Here is an 18,843-nt window from a genome sequence, read left to right on the forward strand (position 1 = left end):
GTGGTTGAAATGACTCACTTTTGAGCGAAAGATTGTTAGGAATCCAAATGAGAAAGTAGAATACTGTATAAAAATAAAGACCCATAAACTCATTGTCTTAAGGTTTAGGTTTGGGGTTGAGAGTGGTGTCAATGCTTTATGTGGTTGGACTCAAGTCTCATTAGTTTGGTACCTTCCCGTGGAACCTCTATATAAATATATATATATATATATATATATATATATATATATATATATATATATATATATATATATATATATATACTAATCATTTATATATATATATACTAATCATTCATAAGGAAAGCTTAAGATTTATTGGATTCAGCCTAATCTTGATTACAATGTTGGCTTTTTGCTGTAATCACTAGGAAAAGTAGGAAAAGTTTTCAATCCTATTATCAGCAGTTGTTTTTGCATTAGCAATATTTCATTTTCAATTCTTTCGTGACGCCTTGTTTTGATTCTCGCATTCTTCCAATTTGCCTTCCAAGCTGATACCAAAACGGTAGATATTGGTCGGAACAATTGTTAGTTAGATTTAGTTTCATAATAGCAATTAGTTATGCAGTTTCTATTTTAATCAATGGTTATCAAACTATAACAATCTACAATTTCTTCAATCCATTAAACCAGATACAATGAATTACTGCTAAGGAAGTAAATCTAATATAACTTCTTATAATATTGATCAATTTAATAATGTTACATCTGCATAATTTGCAGCCCAATAATAACTGGTTTCACACCATTTTCTCTTCATGTATATTCATTCACGTATCTCAAACGTACATGACGCAGGTGGTAATAATGCTCAATATAACCTATTGTTTATACATGAAAAGTTTGTATTTTCTTATGTTCTTGCTAATTCCACGAATGGAACCAACTGCAGCAACTACTGAAACAAGGAAGCACACAAAGCTCAATAGCTGGAGCACACACCATTTCAATGATAATCTTTTGATCTGTTTCTGTGCAATGTGCATCTGTATGGGGAAAAACACGATGAGAGGCCAAAACCCAATTGCTCCAAGAAGAGCTAGAAATTCATTGAAAAATGGCATGGCCATGGCAATAGTTGTGGCCACTGCCACGTATATTGTCCTCCAAATTAGCCTAAAAAGGTTGACACTGAATGTTAAGGGGCCTATTTTTGTTGGGTATTCCTTGTTTATGAAATCTGAACGTGGCCACACCATGTTAGCACCCATCTCAATTATACGAAACAGTGGTTGAGCAAGCACCTGTTCCATTACGTAATATCAGACATCATGGTTTAAAATATAAAAGTTGAGAACATTTATGTTTAGTTCGTTGTATGATTTAGGTTAACTATTGTTGTACCTTTCATACTCAAGAAATGTCACAGGAAGAGAAATGGAACCTGATATGCTCCCACCATGTGGGTTACAATGAACACATTGCCAAGAGCCACCAACCAGAATGGCTCGTAAAATCCAAAGCCAGTGAGGATGTTTCCAGGAGTGTGATCCCCAAAAGCAGCATAGCCAAGGCCACCACATAGCAGAAAAAGTAGTGTCATTATTGTGATTCCTAACACATTGGACTTTTTCATCTGTTTGCATTCGGGTGGATGTGACTTCAAAGTGTCCTATATAATGCACAGATAATCAAATGATTATACCAGTCGAATCTATTTGTTTAACAGTATACAAAAATTCATTTTTACCATTATATCATACACAACAGTTGCATACGAGCAAGCAAGTGCAATGTTTCCCAAAGCACTGAAAACCCTCCAAATTTTATCTGCTTCTGATAGTCCTGGCCCTACTTTGCTTCCAAATATACGGGTCGGTTCTCCTTTACCTGTTCACACAAACATACTTCGTTTAGATGTTGCAGGTGAGGTTTGTGTTATATCTCACGACTCTTATATTATGTTAAAAAATGGAATTTAAACTTAGTTTAACCTTGTAAATCCAACTTGGTAAGATTTATATATATTTATATATATTATGAAATTATCTTATCTATAGTTGATATATAATTTTCAACAGAACGTAGTGGAAACCCAGTAACAGAAATTGGTGCAAATATTGTATTGGAAAGTTTTTGGATCGGTAAAAATCATACCTGAGACGACGACTGCCAGAGAAAGGCCACTTCCAATGAATGCATAACCAAAAGAGGTAATTGCAGCAACGGTTGAAATATATGTTAGCTTGTGGAAATTTGGGATTTGAGACAACAAAATTTGCAACATCCCAAAACCAATCATATAGGGATTATTAGAAAACTTGCAATAGGCTTGGTGACCTCTTTTGTGAAAGCAAATAGCCTTCTTTATAGCCCTGCCAAATCAGAGGAATTCAGAGTCCCTCATCTCATTAGACCGTGATTACAACTCTATACACAATGAGCAACACAGAAAAATTAGCTTATCGATGTGATAACGTTCTTACACTAAACTAGTAGACGAAGTTATAGTGTAGCCAACAGTAATCCCAGCAAGCTTCCCATACTGAATCAATCCACAAAACACGTGCATTGTTCCACCTAATTCCCAAGTTGAGACACGAAAATCAGAACATTCTGAAAGAGTGTTGAGTTTACTTACATAGATGAGTATACAGTACTTATATGATACCAAGATATGCATGAACGGCCTGCATGTAAGTGTAGTTTCTCTTCCCATTGATTGGGTCAGGATATCTGTAACAATCAGCAATCAGATTGTAAGTGTAAATGGAAATGCATGCAAATATGATCATGGTGATTGTGCCGGGTATCCATCCTAATTGAGCCATAGCCCATGCCAGAGCCAGCACTCCTGCTCCTACCACCACCGTTATTATGTGCGTCGTTGTGGTGAACACGTTACCTGCAAGTAACACCAAATCTTAGAAGAGTTGAAGATGGTGAAAATGAAACTATACTAGAATATAATCCAACATCTGAAACACCTATGAAAACAGAAAACAGAGTTGTTCTTCTCCTAAATCTTTGTTTTACAATTTTTGCTTTTCAAAAGGAGAAGTTCTTTCAAATGCAGAATCGCTTCAGAAACATATATTAGGTAGCCAGATATACTAACCAGTTCTTTTGGTTTTGCCATCATCATCCACTTCTGCACTCCTACTAACACTCTTACCAGCTTCAACTTCCATCAAAAGTTCCTTCCTTGCAACTCACAATCTTACAAAGGAATCTGATTTAAAAACACAGCACCCAAACATCAAGCATGAAAGTTAAAAAAATACAATTCAATCCAAAAAATGTTCTCAGTTTATATATACATACCTGTTTACTTCAAATCAGAATGCTCGGTTAACTCTCTGCACTAAAATAGAGTGTTTCTCTGTTACTCGTTTTCTCTTATGTTAACAACTTGTACTGCTTAAAAACGCGCTTCACTGCACCCTCATTCTTATTCTTTTCTTATTCATTATTTTTTTGTATAGTAATAAGTGAAATCTGTAACTAGAATGCGACACGGAAAAATCGTACATGTCTTGTCTGTTTTCTTGTTCTGATATGATTTATTTATTTATTTATTTTTGGCTAAATTCGACCTCAAGTTCATGTACCAAAATGATTTTACACTGATTGAAGTATTTATTGTCTTTATAAAGATAAGAACTAACTACGATTCGGGAAAAAGAATGACGTAAAAAAGGTAATTAAAGCGGCTTATCAGTGGGGTACAAATTACATTTTTGATTTTTCATGTTGCTTTTAAAAGTAACCTTTTTATAATTTCAGAACACTAGCAATCCTAGAATACTGCATTTAAGCACAAAACATGAAGCAATAAAAGATTCCTAAAAGTTTATTCTGGAACTAGCTGACTCATATTTTGAGGTATTAATATAATAGAAGAACACTGTTTGTGTTCCTTTTGGGCCTAACAATAGAAGATGGGTCGAATCAATGCTATCTTCTTTGAAAATAATCTTATTCCAAAGTTGTGTGAAGATTGAAACTTTCCTCTCAAAGAAGACTCCTCCTTCGAGTGGATTCGGATTCATTGATCATCGCGTGAGAATTTTCATCACATTTGCAACAAAGTCATTTTGATATAAATTAAACCATAAACAGTGTTCAAAAACTAACATTGGATTTTTCTCTTTTCTTTTCACACTTTTCATATGAAATGATGCTTTTAGGGAACTTTAACATAGTAGCGTAGTTTTTTTTCAAATATTATCAAAATGAACAATTTATTTAAAAGGAACGCTCATATAAGATACAACATGAGTAAGATATAAATTCAACTCATACAAATAATTCACTAAGATAATAAATTTATCAATTTAAATTTAAAAAGTATTTTTTTGAGTTTATTGAACATAATTGTTATAAATGTTGCTGGCTTTCTTCATAGCCAAATAGCTAACTTGCACCACTTTTACTTTAAAAACAACAGTTTTAGAATACGGAACATATACGAGGAGATTGAAGTCATGGGGAAGATTTTGCTTAGTGGGTTGTTCTGAGTGATGGCACGTGTAATGTTAGCTTTGTGTCATTTTCATAGGCAATACTATCATTAGTGTTGGCCTTATGCTTAGGATATGCATAGATAGACACCAATGCATAATGTTGTTCTTGTGGGATTCAAGTTTTCCTTCTTCTTTTTTTAAAATATTGGTTGTTAGTTTTGATTACTTGAATTCACGATCTCTTTTACCTTTCTTTCTAAATTCATTAAATCAACTTCATTTCTTCAATTATTACTAAGAGATTGAATTCACAACCTTTTACTTATTTTCCTTTTATTTAACCACTAGGCAACTTTATTAATTCTTTCTGATATCCAAATTTGTGTCCATCTTTTCCACAACCTTAACCAAAATATGCATGCAACTGTGTAGGAAGATTAGAAGATCCAAAACATGAAGAATAGTTACAACTATAGTAAAAGTAAGGGAAATTATTATTACGAGGAGAAGCTAATGATGTTGGTGGAGCAATTTATGTGGTGACTATGAAATGTTTGTGATTGAATAAGAATTTGTGGAGGCCAGTGCACTAGTGGTTGTGGGAATGTTTCTGTCATGATTATTACAATGAAAATAACAACACAAGTGAGAGACAAAAGCACAGTAATGTTGAGAAAGAGAGAAAAGTCGAATGATAACAATGACTCTTCTGGAGCTAAAGGACCATCTCTGTTTGCCAATTGTCCTACCACACCCAGCTTATGTGGATATATTTATGTGGATGATAATGTGCTATTTTTGTTTTAATTTTTTTTCTTTTTATATATTATAGCACATGCAGGTTCACATTATAAAACAAATGAAAGAAAACATGTCATTAATGGTTATAGATTACGTACAAATATGTTAGTTTGGTTTGTATTGAGTCCTGAGAATGAGGTAACCTCTTAACTGTGTTTCCAACTTGTGATTGACGTGGTATACCTAGAAAGAGTTGGGAAACATGTTTTACTCATGAGAAAAAAAAAATACGAATATAAATAGTTATAAAATAATCCACGATAAACATTGTTTAATTTTGTCAAATAAAATTGTAATTATATTTTTATAAATTCAAATTAATATAATAATATTACAATTTTTAAAAAATATGTGCATTCTACGAGTCAAATACTAATTCATTTCAAAGAATAACATTCATTAATTATCACTGCTAAAAATTTTTAAATTTTATGAAAATTTTCTTTTAAATTGGTTAAAATATTTTGCAAGAAAAGATTTTATTTTATTATTATTTTTTACAATTTTTAATTGGCAATTAATTTTTTTATAAATAATTATTTCTTATAAAATTTGTAAGCACTTTTTAGAAAAAAAAAACAAAAACAAAAAGTGACGGGAAATATATGTTCTTTTCTGTGTATAAACATTTTATTCTAAACAAATAGGTCAGAGAAAAATACTCTCAGCAAAAATCGATCTCAATTAGGTACATTAAAAGTTTTTTCATATTAACGGGTACGTGAAGTGAAAAGGAAAAGGGGAAGAAAATAAATATAAGTTTTTATTTATCTTTTCATGGGGGTGCAAGTGTAAAACATGGGGGTGTGCATAAAGAAACTGACAATGATCGAAAATCCAACTAAGGTCCAAAGTTACACAAGTTATTATAGAAGTTATCATAGGATTTGGCATACCCACAGGTCTCCTGCTCCTTCCACTTTGGGCATAATTTGTCAGTTCTTATGCTATTTTTTTTTTATATTTTCATAATATTTTATTTAAAAATATGTCATTACGTGTTATTAAATTTGACTACCAACTTCACACACGGGGTAAAAAAGTGGTTGAAAGTCAGTAGTTAGTCTCGAACCTACTGACTTATTTTATTTTAAGTGTTTAAATTTGAATGTGAAATTATAATTTGTCTATTCCAAAAATTGATATATTTTGTTTTTAAAATTTAAAAAATGAATACATTTTTTTTAATTTAAGTATATTAAACTTTCTTGACATGTGAAATGTATTTTTTAAAATGTAGTTTGAGTTTTTTACATCATTTTTAAATATTTTAATTTAAATGTTAGTCTGAAGTACAGTTTAACAAACCTAAACAAATTAATGTCATTAGATAAAGATTATACACATTCATTTTTTAAATTTAAAAATCAGAATGTATTAAAGTTTACTGATTAATTCAAATTTTATGTTCAAATTTAAGATCTAAAAATATATTTAAGGAAAAATAATATGTGAGTATCTAATCTTTTAAAAATAAGTTATATTAAAGTTTTAACGATGTGAAAAAAAAAAATATAGTTTGTAGATTCAAGTGTGAGGCAATTCTCAATGTCAACTAATTTTAGTATCATAAAATCATGTGCCAAAAGGCTTATAAACATTAAACCAACAATGTGCAAGAGAAATTTATTGATTGCCCTTAACAAAATATCAACTCAATAATCAACATTATTGTCCCAATCCAAAAGGAAAAAGATAAAGAACCTAAATAATATATATATATATATATATATATATATATATATATATATATATATATATATATATATATATATATATATATTCTCTCCCTAATTAACTAGAGAGAAATTATGACATTGTTCTATATGAATACATAACAGTTTGAACAAATCAATCTTCACGTTCACTCAAACTGAGTCCTTTTTGTTGTTCATCTTCACTTAATTTCTCCTGACTCACCAGGGAGTGATAGAAAACTCTCTCTATACATACCACAACTTAAGAAATCAAGTAGGCTATGTTTCTTCCCATATCTAACTAGGTTGCCTTTCTTGTTGATTTTCAGTAACGTGTCGTGGCTATTGAATGCCAAAATTTCCCCATTTTCTGTGAAGCATATGGGGAAAATAAGACTCATAAAACCTACTAAATAAGAAGAGAAAACAAATGTTTTGATCCAAAATGTCACTTCTTTGTGTTGTTCTTTCATCGACCACATTTCAATCAGTGCAACTTCGTTACGCACCAAACACAAAAACAAATGTTCTCCCATTACCTTCAAATGGTATATGTCAGATTGCAATGGAAGAATGGCTAAATGATTCGGCAATGGAACCTCTGATAATCTCTTTTCCCTCACATCAAATGCAATAACTACACTTCTAAGCTTATCAGAAGACTTAAGAATCCAATAAAGAGCGCCATTCCAGAACTGTCCATGTCTGAGTTCGAGTTGAAACTTACTGTAAGCATACGGAAGAACATACTCAACAGAAGTCCAACAATTTGTTCTCAAAGAGAAATAACTGACCTTCGAATCATTATCATCGTTAATTCTTAGGGTTACAGTCACCACCACAATGTCATCATCCACTGGGTCATAACCCATTCCAGATAGATCATGTGGCCACGAACTGTCACAGTGAATTTCTTTCTGTCTACCAGTTGACGGATTCCACATCACTAAATCATGGAAATAATATTGCAAGAGAAGAAATCCCCTACAAGAACCTGCCACGCTTAAGCCGCTTCCCCACAGGTCAAAGCTTGAAGGAACAATAAAATTAGACACTGCATGCCAGGAATCATTACAAAGTGCTGATTTTATGTCTACACAGTAAGCTTTTGAATCGTTAACGAAATTTAGAAGCTTGTGGGTGGGTGAAACTGCAGCGTCAAAATGTCTTCTTGCAAATTCAGAATCGGAGATTAGTGAGAACCATGACTTGGATAAGGCTTTGAAACGTAACACGGCTTTCGTTGGTAGGTTCAACAAAATTTCTTTAATCAAATCCTCGTTCACGTGTACAGAAGGAGAAGGAGAGAAATCTGTCTGCATCTTCTCTCTTTTTCCGTCACCAGTCTCCGTCTTCTTCCTTTTTCTGCCACAAATATTCATCTTTGTGATCATCTTCTCTTCTGCAGAATCATCACTCTTAGAGTGCAATATATATAGATAAAAAAGAATCTTTATATGTATATCCTAAATTAACATTTAAATTCTAGTTAATATTAGATAACTGCTTATTCTAAAACTTTATCTATCTTAGTAAATAATACTATATCAGACTTAAAATAATCTCTCATTAAAAACGATATGTAAAGGAAAACTTATAATAAGGTATGAATTATTTTATATTAATCATAAAAAATATCTATTAAATCTTCTCGATCGATCATTTATTGTATTATATTTAATTGTTAATAATAGCTCTTAACCTAGCTATCCTATCTTAACTTGAAATTAAACTTTTATGAATTTCTAAACTAAAGCTATAGACAAGAATAATATCATTACAAATTCAGATTGTTGATTACAAATACACAATATAATTTATATATTTAAAGATAATTATTTATTATAAAATTTTAATTACATAAAATAAATACTTATCTTATATAACTTACAAATTAGAATGTATCAATATAATATATTTAAAATTTTGAAATATCTTTAAAAGAAAACTAAATATCAAAACAGCCGGTAAGATACATATTTATCAATATCTTTAAAAAAAAAAACTAAATATCAAAACAACATATAAGATACATATCTGTCAATAATCTATAACTATATATAAAGGGGATTCTCTCTTTTGTGTCCACATTTCATAATTCCAACTTTACCCTTTATAATTTAATTATTTATTAAATTTTTAAAAATTAACGGTTACTTTTACAAGTTTTTATAAAATTATTTACTTATCTCCTTTTTCTTTTTTTTTCTTACTATTCATCAACAGTTATTTTTCTCTTATTTTCTCCGTACATTTTATTTTATTTTTTATAAATATACTTTTATTTTGTTTATTAAATTAATAACATTACAATATCATCAATTATTAATAAGATTCAAAAAATGCGTACACACAGGCACGATAGCGCCTGTGTTTACACTAGTAATCTATAAAAATAATATATTTTTTATGTTCATATCTTGTTATTCTAATTTTACCTTTAATTTTTATTTTAAAAATTATTTTATAAATAGTTTATTTTTAATTATTATTTTAAAAACTTTTTTTAACTTTACCAATTATTTTAAAAAAATTGTTATATATTTTATTTTTATAATTTTATATTTAATAACTATATTAAAAATTAATTATATGTTTCTTATTGACTCTAACTCAAATTTTTATAAAAATTAAAAAATCAAACACATGCTTTTTTGATAATAATAATAATAATAATAATAATAATAATAATAATTTAATCGATGGTTTCATTCAAAAATGCATTCGAGAGGAAGTTGTAATACTTTTTTTAAAAGAAGATTATACTTTTACAAAAGATACAGAGTCTCAAAAAAAAAAAGAATAATACTTAACTTTGACACACTTTAATTTTCTACATCATGCTTTTCATATGTTAACATTTTATTATATATATATATATATATATATATATATATATATATATATATATATATATATATATATATATATAATATTATCTATATACTAAAAAAATAATACTTAAAATTCTCTCACGTGTTACACCATAAATCTAACACAAAAAAAAAATTATAGATTAACAAATATCATACCTTAATTGTAAAAAAAGAATTATAGATTAACAAATAATGTAATTAATAATTTTATTTTTAAAATACCATAATTAAGACACTTATTTAAAAATTAAAGCACAATTAAAAATTTGTTGAAAAGGTATTAACTTAAATTTTTTTGACCAAAGATAAGATCAAAAAGGAATTAAGCCTTATTATAATTTGCAAAATAGTTAAAAATTAAAGATTTAAATCATTCTAACATATTATAATTTGTTATATTAATTTTAAATTTTAATTATTGTTCATTTCAAAACACAAAATGTTGTCCTGTCTTCGAACTACAGCATCCCAGAACCTAGGTTTTGTGCAGTGTGTGCAGTGCAGAGTCCACTGATACAAGAAAATAGTTATGTTAGGTACCTAATTAAGATTATGGTTAGGATTGGGGCTTTTGCGAATATGACAAAGTTCAGGAAACCGGGTCGACCCACCAGTCACCCGAATGTCCATGCTCAGTAGTCAGGTTAGTTAATTAGTTAATTGATTAATACTTTCAATATTTTTTTGGCTGAATCCGAATTTGGTTTGTTTTCCCATTTGTTCAGAACAATGGTCTTGCAGTTGGTGAAGCACGAACAAGCATAGAAACTACTGTCGCCAAGGTAGAACATTCGACCTCTGAATTTCAGATTTTGATCATATATGCAACATGTTTCTGATTTCATTGTTTCCAGGCCAAATGATAAATAGGGTACAACTTGGAAAGGAGGTACGTTATGTCTTTCGTTATAATTTTCAGATTCATGCAGGAGTCAGTTTATATGCTTCCCCTGTGCGAGAAAGTTTAGCTATTTCTGTAGCTTCTTTACAAAGAATAGATATTTTTTAAAACAGAGATGAATCTATTAAGGATGCTTCTTTTATGTAGTTTATACATTTCATTTTGTGAAACTTCGTATTGCCAAATGACCTTTTTCCTGTATGATATATCAATTAGCATGAAAAACATTACTATGTTATTTAGTTTCTTTGAGGTTTTGTCTTGATACTGTATTCAGCAGGCAATTTGCACCACCTAAAGAGGAAGTATCTGGTTCTGGTTTGTGATTCATTCGAATGTAATGCCAGTGATTCTTATATGCATAATTATGGGATAATAATAACGTGTGGCTTCTTTCATTCTTTACTTTTGAATAATAAAAAATTTTCATTTCTTTCTAGTGGACAATTAATTAAGAAGACAGTTTTTAACACTGTCTCTTACATCCTCTGCTCTGGCAGATGTCAACAAAGAGATGATTAGGAGAAATTAGTAGATCTTAATCATCCATAAGAATATCATCTGATATCATCATCTATTTAAGTTTTCCAACTTGCAGACTAACACTACTTAAAAATAATATACTTTCTGGAAATGGAACCAACAATCATCATAAGTTAATAATACTAGAGTTGGATTGGAGGCCATAGGTTAATTTTGATAAAGAATTAGCTCTAGCTACCATGTAATATTAGAAACTAGATGCAGTCAAGAGAATTTCTGATAAATAGATATTATGTGTTATAAGGATGAAAATGTTTATTTTGATAGATTGATAAGCCAACAATACAAAGATTTTTTATAAACGATGAGAATATGAGTGGATCATCACCACATTGTTACAGTAGTAACTAACACTGATACAGGCTAACAGAATAACATTAAATTTGCCCATTGTAACAGTAGTTGAGTGAGGCTAACTCATACAGATTAGTAGTACACTGATAAAACTGCAGAAAAACATAAAAGCTTAAACCCACAACCACAAGGGATTATAAACTCTCTTACAATATGGAATTTCTAAGAGAAATGATACTGGACATCAAAATAAACTACACCATATATTTACACTTATTTTATGAGTTGTAGAAGGTAAAAGTTTGATTAGAAAAGCATAAAAATGTTTCATGTCTTCACAGACAATATGATAGTGGTCAAACTTGTTCTGGTAATATAATATGCGTATTATTAAATAATTTTACTGTTTTAAAACTAATGCATATCGCCAATGCATCATAATATTAGTATATTAATGTATAACACTGATAATAAAAAATAATTTTATTAAATAAAGATATATTGACAGGAACAAGTGTAACAATTACCATATTTTTTCTATCAGGATGACTTTCTTTTGCAATGTACTGTGCATTTTTCTTCTAAAATGATGTACATACTTAGATGGAGAATATAACAGAGAGAATAGTTAAGTAATATGATGTGATCATAAGGAAAAAGAAATAAAGTGAAATAAGATATATAATATAAAGGTATATGTATATTATAATTTTTCTTATTAAGAGAAAATTGTGTGGTAATGGTGCAAAATGATGCATAGAATCATTATTGTTCTGCTACTGTACATAATATCCAACTCTTCTGGATAGGATATATGAGCACCAGCTATATACGAGTGTTGTTTAATCTGAGCAGCTTTCCTTCATCAACTGAATAATAACATAAAAGAGGCAAGTCAAATAATTTAAGACTATTATGCAGATAATCGAAAGAAATCTAATTATCAGTTAAGCAATTGCTTCGTTCATCAAATAATTATTAGTATAAATAGACGAATAACTAACAATAATTGATGGCCTTATACACACACATTATATATATATATATATATATATATATATATATATATATATATATATATATATATATATATATATATATATATATATATATACACACACGTGTGTGCGCGCGCGCGATCAAAGGGAATAGCATCATCAAAAAATGACACTAAAAGTGATTGATACCTGAAAGTAAGTCTGGAGCTTCTTCTTCAAAGTCGTATACTCTACATTAATCTGTTGGAAAGTCCTGAAGCATCTGAAAAGGGTATTCTTATTAGGGTGGTAAAAAAAAATTGAAATTCGATTCACAATAACCCAAATTTATATTATTTTAAGTTTAAATGAATTTATTCCAAATCTAAATTTATATTTTAGATATATTTGAATTGGATTTGAATTGAATTTAGGTTGGATATATTTTGGATTTTAAAATTCTAAGATTAAGATGCATCTAAGATGGTTAAAGACCAAACCGAACCATGTCGGTATGAATTCAAGATCAAGTAAAGTCGACCCAAGGAAGATCAAGCCCTGTAGGCCTAGGTAGAGTCAGGTTTGTTTGAGTAAAAGATCAAGATAAGTCATTCTAGATTGAAGGTCGAGTTGAGTTGGTTTGGATCAAAAGTTGAGTCGAATTGGCCTGAGTTGAAAAGTCAAGTACTATCGGGCGAAGCCAAAAGATTGAACTAAGATGATCTAAGTTGAAGGTTGAGCCAAGTTAATTTAGACTGAAGATTGAGTCGAGTCGACCCGAAGATCGAACCGAGATAGCTTGGATCTAAGGTCTAACCGAGTCAGTTCAAGCCAAAGGTCTAGCTGAGTTGACATTAATCAAAGGTCTAGCTGAGTCGACCTTGACAAAAGATCTTATCGAGTCGGTCCTAACAAATGGTCGAATCAAGTCAGCCTCGACCAAATGTCGAACCAAGTTGGCTTTGACCTTGGTCAATACAAGTCATTTGGATCAAGTTAACTCAAGTCAATTTTGGTTGATGCTAAGGTGAAGCGACCCAAACCAAATTTGAACCGAGTAACTTAAATGCAAGTCGACATAAATCAATATAGATCCAAGTCGAACTGAGTTGGTCCAACTATATTTAGTAGACCTAATTGTGAAGTATATTAGAATTATCTCATTTGAATTTAACTAATAGACAAAACGGATTCAATATAAATTTAATTCACTTTAAATTGGGTTCAAAAAATTTTAATCTAATTAAAATAAATTTGAAGATCCAGTATATTTAATTAGATTTAAATTGAATCAAAATTGAATTTTAAAAAAGGCAGCAATAATCAGATAAATCAAACCATATAGGAAAGGTTAGAAGAGATTTGCTAGTTACATGCACGTTCATTTTTAGTGCAAAATTAAAGAAATAGATCAAAGTATTTTTATTGCTGTATAAAAATTATATACTGCGAAAAAGCATCGCAAATAATCGTAGCAGAAGCAAGGAGGTAAATATGAGTTACCCCTCAAAGTTTTCTGCTGCGCAGTATTCGCTGAATCTGCCACATTCGGTCTTCACCTTCTTTGCTCCAATGCTGTCAATGAAAACTTGAAGGTTTTTTTTTACTACTTTAAAGCATATATAGGAGAGAAACAATGATGTCCCAATCTAAGACATGAATTAAGAAAAGTCTCCAAACTCAAAGACATGTCACACTTAATTGCAGTTTAGGAAAACTGCTATATGGTTATAACAGTAAGTACAAACCCTTGATTTGAAACAATATCTTCAATAAGAAAACAGCTTCATTAAGTAAGGAAAATCTGAAATCATGTTCTTAAATTATAACAATGAGAAGCATGAACTTCACCTTGAGCAACTACCCTTGAACTGATGCATGTAATCATCTAGCTTGGTGAAATTTGGAGGATTACTCATCCTGTGTAGAGTAGCACACTAGATAAGGAGAAGAAGAGAAAAGTAATGTAATAATTGATTGCAGTGATTTCCACTCACAGTCCTCTTTCTATGTTGTATATCAGTCTTACTGAGTCACTGTAGAAAAGGGTCACAATTTCTTCAACAAAATTGGGATTAACATCGTCTTGCAGTTCTTCTAACTGAATGAATTGCTCGTCAAGGAATCCCTGCAACAACATCAATTAATGTATAAAACCAAAATTTACATGTTTAGGGTTTATCTATTTAATCCTTTTCATGTCCATTTTGATTTTGTGACACTTTTTACAGTGTGTATTTTGTAGCATTACTTAGTAATAGTTAAATTAAATATATATTTGACACATTTTATAGACTTATGTGTACACATTTCCCTATATATTCTTACGAAAACTATTAAATGTTGTTGATAGTTAAATTAAATGTATACTTTTAGCTAATAATATAAAGTTTTATAACAAAAACAACTAATAATAAAAAGTGTGTTGTTCATTGAAAAGTGAATTTTAAACTTAACCAAATTCTATAAAATCGACTTGTAAGATAAAATTTACATTTATTTATATACTATAAAATCGTCTTATTTATAGTTAACATATATCTTCAACACGCTCTCTCACACTAAAACATATATATTTCGAGCATGAGATTAAATATTAATAGATGGTCTAATAATGGTTTTACAGTGGATGATACGATAGGTCCAAATTCATACATTTTATACCATATTAAGAAATGAAATTTAAGTCTAATTTAACCCTACAAAATTGGCTTATAAAATAAATTTTGTATCTATTTATATATTATAAAATCGTGTTATCTTTAATCAATATGGATTTATTAATAATTTCTTGAAAAATATAGTTGTTGACTTTGTAGATACCTAGGTTTAAAGAAGAAACAGATAAAGATAAAAGAAAGAATAATAAATAAATATATAGAAGAAAAAGAAATGGGAAGTTAAAGACCTCATCAAAGAGTGAAGTTCGTATGAAGAGTGCTTGTTGTCTCAACTTAGTCTTGTCCATGTCTCCCTTTCTTGAGACCGATCAAAATTTTCAACACAAAATCAAATCAAACAAAGAAAAAGAACGTGAGTCAAGAAAGCATATAGATTTTCACTTCTTCCAATGGCTAACTACAACAATGTGGCAACTAATATTTATAGCAATGTGATGATTGGGAGGGGAAAAAATCAGAGAATATTATTTACTGATAATATTTCTTCTCTTGAAAGCAACTACAAATTTATTTGTTTCCTCTTATAAATTGACCACTCTAAAGTAGTAGATGACAAGATGCAATTAAAAGGAATATTACTCTATCAACATATCATCATTCCTCTAAAACTTTACATAGATTTCCACTCCCACCCTAAAATAAAGCCAATAATTTAAATACACTATATTCATGCCATTATAAAGTTTTAAGTAATTATCAAAATTAATTGGATATTTTATTGGATGAGAGTGTAAAATGGTTTTTAGTTCTTTTCTCCAAAAATACAGTTATATATTTTGTATTATTACACTATTTTAGTAACTAATAATTTTTTACTTATTAAATTGGTATCAAAATTAGTCATTATAGTGACTAGTAATTTTTTTGTCACTAAAATTGGTCGTTAATGAGAGTTTTTTTAATGTAGTGTTATAATATTTAGTCAAAAAAAAATTAATAGTAAAATTTAAATTTCAAATATTCTATAAATCACTCTTTTTTAAATTGTTAGAAAAATATTGATGTTTTTTGTAATTGATGGATTATTAAAAAAGTATGTGATTATTTAAATATTTTTTTAATAACATATCAGAGATGACTGTGAATGTTTCATATAAGCTGGTATTCTAAAACTTCAAGAATTATTATATTTGTAAAAGATGAAAAATATACAAACAAGTATAGAGATCAAACCAAACTTATATAAAAAGAAAAAGGAAAACAATTTAACCAAAACCTACAAATTATTCATTGTATGTTATAGCATGAAAACAAATGCTACAAAAAATATATTTATAGATTGTAAAAATCAGTAAAATATAAAACAATGAGAGTGATGTAAGAGCAAAAAAGGGGAATCTTAGTACAGATGTAAAATGAGATATTTTGATTCATTCTTTGATTGATAAAAAAAAAAATAGTAAAGAAAGAATATAAAAAAGAGAGGATGAAGAAGGCCCACAATATTTTTTATCTGTGTCTTGATTAGACCACCACACTTTGGTTTCTGTTATCTCAAATATCAAACCCTACCATAGCATTTTCATCTTTACTTCAAACAACATGGTGAAGCTAAAATAAGTGAAAATCAAAGTATTCTTCTTTGAAATATGTAATTATCAACATTATCATCCTATCTTCAAATATGTATTCTCTTCTCTTTGATAAATTCAAGTAAATAATAATGTACTTTATTTTCTAATTTTCATTAATTCACATTAGTTTGATTTAAAAAATATATAATAAAAATATTATTTATATTGTCAAACTTGTAAAGATGTAAATTTTTCTTCTCTCGGATTAATGCATGGATTTCTAATTAAAAATTTAAATATAAATCTAAGTCTTATGTTAAATAAGATAAAAAAAATTAAGAAAAAAAATGCTCATAAACTTGTTATAAGAATTTTAAGTATGAAGTTATGTCATTCTTTGAAAACAGTCTAATTCAGGTTTTATGTTATTTTTCTCCCATAATTGTTTCTTGAAATATCCATAATTTCTTCGTTGATCAAATTTAATCTACTTTATTAAGATTAGGGGTCGACAAAAATTCTATTTCTGTCAATCTAGTCTATTTTTGCACTGCTTTGATCGGTTTAAAATTCATTTCATTTAATCTAATTTTTACTTTTGACCTATATTTTATAATAGACATTTATTACTACAACATTTGAATCTGAATGACTTAATCACAGTCAAGCTTTGACCTACCCACCATGGATTCAGAGGAACAAAAACCTAAACATTGAAAGATAGATACAAAGTGTTACATCGAAAACTTGTTTAAGTGAAGAACAAAAACCTAGATATTGGAGGACAGAAACTAAGTATTACATCAAAGACTTGTATAAGTGACCAATCGATCCTATGTACTAAAACACGTTATATATTTTAATATAAGTAGAAAAAATAATGTATTATTTCAAGAGAGAGAAATGTGATTTGTGATAACAATTAAAACAAATCAAATTATATATTGCTATAACACAAAAGTGGAGGATAGTGTAATATTATTTTTTTAAGGGGGTATAATTTACTCTTAACAAATATAAAAAATTAAGTTAAAAAATTAAAATTCGAAATTAATTATATATGTTTTCAGTTTGCTAAAAATAGGTTTCGTTTCAGTTAGTTTTTATGATAAAATTAAAAAATTACATCGAGTTAACTAATTTTTTTTTTAGAATGAGACAATGAAATGCACAGAATACTAACCAATCTTATTAATTTATGAATTAAATTTTTTATTTTCAAATAATCAGTCATATAAAATCCTCCTTCCAAAGGGAAAAAACTAATTACATGAAATAATTGTTCACGGGTTTTTTTTTTATTGAAAAAAAATTAAGAATAAATCACTGTGAATGACAAAACTCTATCAGACCAAAGATATTCTACTTGCTAGAACGTTAATTGGCATAAAATATCAATGACTTATCTAAATGGAACTTATAACTTCAATGATATTTTAAAAAAAATAATCAAAATCACTTATTTTTGTGTTTGACAACTAAAATAAAATAATCATAAAAAATATATATTTTTAAAAAAGAAAATTAAAATAATAAAAGATAATGTAAATTGAGTATATAAAAGTTTTAGATATCAAAATACCAATGTCCTTCTAAAAAAGAACAGGAACAATCACGCGTTGTCGTCTTCTATAGAAGCATTGTTTATCTAAATTCTAAGGACGATACCAATACACACAACAGAACTTTAATAGTTACTTTCTCCCAAAGTATAGCACCTTGCCCTATTCTATTCACAGAATATGTCGAGTGAGATGGTAAACAAGATGAATAATTCAGAAGCAATAAAAATATCATCACAAACAATCATAAAATCATGATGATCAATTATAAGTTTTCTTAGGAAAAATATCCCTCAAAGAAATAATTACTTTTTTAGTTTTCTGTGTTAATTTCAATTTTTGTAATGACCAGAAATTAAATTAAACGGAGCTTAAAAGCTTATTGAAATGATAAATTATATATATTTTGTTAGAAACCAGTTTTGAAAATAAGGCATAAATTCCGAGTCTAATTGCACATAAAAATGTATTTAATGTGCGTGAATTGCATGAAGGTTGCGGTTAATTTACCAATTAGTTTATTTTGTATTTTCGCAGGTTGAAGTTTTAAAATATTATAGAATAAAGTGAAGTCTTCGGAATAACCAC

At 28.8% G+C, this 18,843-nt stretch overlaps 3 protein-coding genes and 1 long non-coding RNA gene across 5 annotated transcripts; 1 reads left to right on the top strand and 3 right to left on the bottom strand.

The window, feature by feature from the left end:
- Positions 1-661: 661 nt before the first annotated feature.
- LOC114162254 (amino acid permease 8-like) lies at positions 662-3,533 on the bottom strand. 2 transcript variants are annotated; one of them, XM_028046083.1, is made up of 8 exons: positions 3,268-3,533; positions 3,062-3,175; positions 2,615-2,848; positions 2,430-2,523; positions 2,101-2,318; positions 1,694-1,833; positions 1,388-1,615; positions 662-1,247 (listed from the first exon to the last, which is right to left on the bottom strand). In XM_028046083.1, exons 2-8 carry the CDS (start codon positions 3,132-3,134, stop codon positions 825-827), a joined length of 1,410 nt encoding a protein of 469 aa, XP_027901884.1. In that variant the 5' UTR covers positions 3,135-3,175; positions 3,268-3,533; the 3' UTR covers positions 662-824. The 2 variants fall into 2 exon arrangements, with proteins under 2 accessions (XP_027901884.1, XP_027901885.1); XM_028046084.1 differs by having other exon boundaries at positions 962-1,247; positions 1,348-1,615.
- Positions 3,534-7,107: 3,574 nt separating this feature from the next.
- LOC114163702 (F-box/kelch-repeat protein At3g23880-like) lies at positions 7,108-8,289 on the bottom strand. Its single transcript, XM_028047997.1, has one exon. The coding sequence runs from the start codon at positions 8,287-8,289 to the stop codon at positions 7,108-7,110; it is 1,182 nt and encodes a 393-aa protein (XP_027903798.1).
- Positions 8,290-10,233: 1,944 nt separating this feature from the next.
- LOC114162885 lies at positions 10,234-10,798 on the top strand. The gene is made up of 3 exons (XR_003599310.1): positions 10,234-10,426; positions 10,509-10,565; positions 10,638-10,798. It is a non-coding gene; the product is annotated as an uncharacterized LOC114162885 (long non-coding RNA).
- Positions 10,799-11,583: 785 nt separating this feature from the next.
- LOC114162884 (histidine-containing phosphotransfer protein 4-like) lies at positions 11,584-15,574 on the bottom strand. Its single transcript, XM_028046877.1, has 6 exons — positions 15,407-15,574; positions 14,496-14,626; positions 14,350-14,418; positions 14,002-14,073; positions 12,709-12,781; positions 11,584-12,390 (listed from the first exon to the last, which is right to left on the bottom strand). Exons 1-6 carry the CDS (start codon positions 15,464-15,466, stop codon positions 12,364-12,366), a joined length of 432 nt encoding a protein of 143 aa, XP_027902678.1. The 5' UTR covers positions 15,467-15,574; the 3' UTR covers positions 11,584-12,363.
- Between the last annotated feature and the right edge of the window lie 3,269 nt (positions 15,575-18,843).

The sequence above is a fragment of the Vigna unguiculata genome, chromosome 9, assembly GCF_004118075.2.
Source record: "Vigna unguiculata cultivar IT97K-499-35 chromosome 9, ASM411807v1, whole genome shotgun sequence".
Classification (NCBI taxonomy): domain Eukaryota; kingdom Viridiplantae; phylum Streptophyta; class Magnoliopsida; order Fabales; family Fabaceae; genus Vigna; species Vigna unguiculata.